The sequence below is a fragment of the Nicotiana tabacum genome, chromosome 22 (genome assembly GCF_000715075.1).
Source record: "Nicotiana tabacum cultivar K326 chromosome 22, ASM71507v2, whole genome shotgun sequence".
NCBI classification, from domain to species: domain Eukaryota; kingdom Viridiplantae; phylum Streptophyta; class Magnoliopsida; order Solanales; family Solanaceae; genus Nicotiana; species Nicotiana tabacum.
In genome coordinates this window covers 149,867,703-149,873,144 of record NC_134101.1, presented here as the reverse complement: position 1 = coordinate 149,873,144, position 5,442 = coordinate 149,867,703, and the positions used below count along the sequence as shown (strand labels likewise).

Sequence of the window (5,442 nt, the reverse complement as noted above, 5' to 3'; positions counted from 1 at the left end):
CCAGCACCTTGTCATCTTCATTGTCGGGTGAAGATGGCGGCAACAAAGACCCCAAATATACAATGCTCACGTCCGACCAAAAGTCGAGAATGGAGTTCAATAAATCACTTGCAAAGGCCAAAATAAACCTCAAACTATGCTTTGATAAAATCTCCAAGTTAAACGCAAATGGTGATGGCGTAGGATATGTGAAATTAGAGGAACCGTTGGTTGAAGAGACATGGTTGGAAGCCCTGCCAGGGGAATTTCAGAAGCCCTATGCAAATAACTTGTGCATATTTGTTGAAAAGGATTTGATTTTGAACCAAATCCAACTTCGTTTTCCGATCAAAATCAGTATCTGTTTTTTCCCTTTAATGCATACACATTTGTTGAGAGAGAGGAGATAAACATGGAAAAATACTGGCGTTGAGAGAGAAAGAGAGAGGGGGTGGAGAAAAATCTGAAAGAATGAGAAAGAAAAATAATACAAAGAGTATTTTATGGCTTAAGAGTAGGAGGTAACCATAAATAGATATTTGCCTATAAAAATCAAAAAGGTATCTATAGAATATAATTTTTTAAAAGGATATTTATTTAAAATAAATAAGATATCAACATTTGCTATATGAGGTAAAAATTCCTTAATTGATTCCTTATTGCACTTCTTGGGCGTAGATCCCATATTAACCTTTTTGAATGTCTTCTGCCCCATAGCTTCTTCTCGGCCCAATAGTTCTTCGCCTAATAGCTTGATTCATAACACACGTGCGAGCCAAATTAATCAATAAATAATTTATCGTTAAATAGACATATAAGTGGTATGTTTGATAGTCAAAATAAATAACAGAAACTTGCATTCATCTACTGTGTAATTAAACAAATCATGAAATAACAAACGAAGATAATCTAATGTAAAACGAATTAGGATATGAGTTATGACTCATCAAGGCCTCGCCCATTTTGGCCACGTTAAAGTTCCGTATTGATTTGGCTTATTTTAGCCCGCCCAAACCTATCCCCGCATGCCAATGTATCAGAACGAGACTTACAACCACAATCAGTGTCCTCTACCACAGTAGAATAATGCGCTGCACTGAAGTCGCAACGAGTACTTTTTAGCCATTAACACAGGTACTCACAGAAAGGAGCCCGCTGCTTGGAAGCCATCTTTGCCAGATATATATACAATTCAAGAATCCACTTAAGAATTTTTTTTTTATACAACGATTACTAAAGCAGACTATCCATAACGGGAAAAAATGAACACTAAGGAAAAGAAAAGGACAACGTGCACGAGAGGAGATTCAGAGTACTACGACAAGTTCTCTCTTTAATTGTCGGCAGCCCGGAAGACGGTCAACAGAGAAAGGAACAGATTGATGATGTCGAGATACAAGGATATAGCAGCCCAGATGTACTCATCGTACGTGTAGCGCTTGATTAAATTGTCCGTATCATAGACAATGTATCCACAGAATATGATCGATGCTAGACAGCCATAGATCATTACTGAGATCTTACCCAAAGGGAAAAGGATCTGCCGTAGACAAGAAAACAAATACGATCAGTCATATCTTCATAGATGTAGGGAGGAGCAACAGTTAGAAATGATAAATTTCACAAACCTGGATGAACGCGAACACCAAAAGAACAATGAGAGCTCCAAACAAGAAAGGACCCAGGAAGTTGAAATCTTGGCCTCTCCTAGCCGCCCAGAAGGTGTATAATGTCAGACTAATCACCACTGCTGTCGTCAATATGACTGCCTCCAAGATTACTTTGCCTGAACAATCACCAGTAGAAACAGTCAGTATGCCACTAATGTCACCAATTTTTAGTTTTAAGTTCACTAGTGCAAGTGTGTCAATTTTCCAGAGATACAGAATGATACATAGAAAAGCACCGGCAGATGATAATACTATTACACTATTCTCCCCACCAACATACCGAAAGGAAATCTAGAAGACTTCAATAAGTTCATAAGGCTTGAACAGAGGATGCACATGCCTCTTTAAGGTGAAAAGCATTATGGAAAATCAGAATAATTTGGGACGGTAATTATCAAATTTCAATTGAAATAATAGGTTCAACATTCAATTTACAACAATGCTGGTACTAATCCAACTACTCAAAGTAGAGAATTAAATAATCAATTGTTTCTTGTTGGGATAACTTTGCGTGACATACTTTGAACCACAAGAAGCACAAGGCTTTAAGCATGACACAGAGAGACAACTGCTTCGCATCACTTTAAGCATGACTTCTAATATATCCTTGCAATCATCATATAGTCGCAGAGCACCAGCTGCGAGTATCAGTCTTACAACAACAACAACAATCACAAACATACCCAATAATATCTCACACCCAGGGAGGGTAATGTGTTTCGGTTCTTGTTATATTATATTTCTTCATCAAATATAGCTGTTGACTACTAAGATCTAAACTAAGGCAGATTATATAATGAATCTCAGGGTATCTTTATGCACCAAGTTAAAATATATGATGGTAAACTGGAAGGCAGAAAGTGTAAATTAAGAAAATTTCTGTTTTCCCAAACCTATTGCAAAATCAATACTGTAAACTCCTCCTCCTTTTTTCCTGCAACCCACTAAAAGTAATGGGTGGAGAGAAAGCATTATTTGTCATGAGTAAATTTCATGGGTGGTCATTCAACTTTGTATTCATTACCCAAAAGTATTCAACTTTGTATTCATTACCCAAAAGTCAATTTTCTTTCTTTTGTTACGTAAAAGATATCCAACTTTATGTTCATTACCCAAAAGTCACTTTTTTTTTGTTATGCCCTTGACATTATAAATCCTCCCATTTATGTAATACCTTCTATATTATATGCTATATAATATACTTTTACCCAAGTATTTTACTTATAATAATTAAAATAACTTTAAATTTATTTTATTTATTATTTTTATAATAATAACTTAATATATCCATAACTTAATAAAATATAAAATATTATTTTTTAACTTAATATATCCATAACTTAATTAAATGTATGAATATATTATAAAAATAATAAATAAAATAATTTAAAGTTATTTTAATTATAAGTAAAATACCTAGGTAAAAATATATTATATAGTATATAATATAGAAGGTATTACATAAATGAGAGAATTGATTAATGTCAAGGATATAATAGACTTTTCAAGTAAAAGTATTATAAAATCTGGCCAAGGTGACTTTTGTGATAAATAGAGCAAAGTAAAATAATTTTAGTATAACAAAAGAAAAAAAAATGACTTTTGGGTAATGAACACGAGGTTGAATGATTTTTACATAAAAAAAAAAAGAAAAAAAAAATGACTTTGTGTAATGAACACCAAGTTAAACGATCACCTATGAAATTTACTCCATTATTATACAGAGGGCGGAGCTAAAGCTTCGGGCTTTGGCCCAAACTCTATATTTTCTTTTAAAAATTAAATGAATATGTACAAATTATTAATTTAGAATCCAATCACTTAAAAGGAATAAAGTCCCGAACCCATTAGCTTCAAATCATGGTTTCGCCTCTGAATTATACGTAATACTACAGGTTATTTATAGTAGCATATCTAGCAATACATACCGCATGACTAAGACCTAACAATCTCTTCATTTAATAATGGTTTTACAAACGATTTTGACACCCTTAAATACACAATGCGAACATCACATGGTTAGGTAGTAGCCGTAATACTTACTCCCTCCGGTCCATAATAAGTGACCAATTTGCTTTTGACACGCCCATTAAAAAAATACTAAATTCAATACAAAAATACCTAGTTTGACTAAACTATCCTTAATTAAATATTTAAATTAAATATTTAATGTGAGGAGTAAGAAAACTTTCTAGGAATATGTACGTAAGGGTAATTTTGTAAAAACAAATTAAATTTTTTATTGATTATATAAATGGATACTTATTTTGTACCAAAATAAAAAAACAAATTGGTCCCTATTGTGGACCGGAGGGAGTAATTCCGAAGATTTGTATTAACACATCACCACAAGACAAGAATATACCAAAGAATACAAACTCGTAAACGTCTATTATAAATGCACTTGACATAGAACGCACGCAATGTCGAAAACAGAAATATAAAATAAAAGAAAAACAACCAAAAAAGCCGAACAAATAGAAAATACTAACCGCTGGTGAATGCGCAAGTTAATCCGATAGTAAAAGCAAGAGAAACAGTGAAAACCCCAAGAAGCAAGTAGTTCACCGGATGTTTCTGATGATAGTAATACAGCGGGCACAACGCTGCAGCAACACAACCAATCAATTCATTAATTACTCATACCCAATAAATTTTAAAAAAACAAAAACAAAAAACCAAAAAGATCAAAGATAAAAACCAAAAAACTAATTAATTCAAACATACTGATAAAGGGAGTGATGATGAGAACAATATAAAGTCCTAAGCCTGCACTTGTGGTAGCGAAGAAATGAGAAATCGGATGGACGGTGACAACGACGGAAGCGACAGCAATGGTGAGAAGCAATTGTATAGTAATGATCGAGTAGACTTTTCGAATAAAAGACCACCGGAGTTCGGGCGCTTCCAGCATCGCCGGATACAACGGCCTTGTTCCGGCTTCCACGTCATCTTTCCGGTATGCCTGGTTCCACATGTCTCTCAGATAACTGCAACAGATAAACTGATACTGTTTTTGCACCGCCTTTGTTGGGCTCGAAGTTAGGTAGACTTACTTTAGTGTGAGAAATTTGAGAGAAGTGGGTTTTATAACTTGTGTGTAAAATGTGGGCCGGGTTGGGCTCGGCCCGCATAAAAAGATAAGACGGGGGAGAATGGAAAGTTCGTGATTCGTCGGACCACGCGTGTTCGTAGACACGTGTGAAGAGAAAAGCATATCACATATCCGACGTGGACCTAACAATCCAGACTTCTCTAGACTATGGAAAAATTGCCTACTTTCTCTTTTCTTACTTTTGAAGGCAAGAGCTTAGCAGATTTCCGCGGTTTTATTTGAGTCAATGAAATAGAATTAATGTGATGGTGATTTAATTTTTTTAAAAAATGTACATTGGACTCTTAGAATTTTGTTATTGGATTGACCTAGTAGGAATGAGTATACACTAATAATATGATGAATATGTATGGCAGATATAAAGGGTATCTTCTCTAATGTTAGGATTAGTCAATTTTCTTCTAGTGAGCCAATAGGGAAGAAGGAAACTCAAGCTAGATTTATTCCAAAAATATGATAAAAAGGAGATGAAGAGATTAAAGTTGTAATCTACCTACTATGGAGAAGTTCACAAGGTTGTTTCGGAAACTACATAAAAATATTTTAAGTCATACCAATAATTTATAATTAAAAATATTCATTGACCATATTTTTCATAAATATTTTATGAACATTTTTAATTATAAATTATTGGTATGACTTAAAATATTTTTATGTAATTTCTGAATATGTCAATTT

The 5,442-nt window shown here is 33.8% G+C and overlaps 1 protein-coding gene across 1 annotated transcript; it reads right to left on the bottom strand.

The window, feature by feature from the left end:
* Window positions 1-1,076: 1,076 nt before the first annotated feature.
* LOC107796710 (protein LIFEGUARD 2) lies at window positions 1,077-4,719 on the bottom strand. Its single transcript, XM_016619506.2, has 4 exons — window positions 4,377-4,719; window positions 4,142-4,255; window positions 1,608-1,765; window positions 1,077-1,519 (listed from the first exon to the last, which is right to left on the bottom strand). Exons 1-4 carry the CDS (start codon window positions 4,624-4,626, stop codon window positions 1,313-1,315), a joined length of 729 nt encoding a protein of 242 aa, XP_016474992.1. The 5' UTR covers window positions 4,627-4,719; the 3' UTR covers window positions 1,077-1,312.
* Window positions 4,720-5,442: the final 723 nt, after the last annotated feature.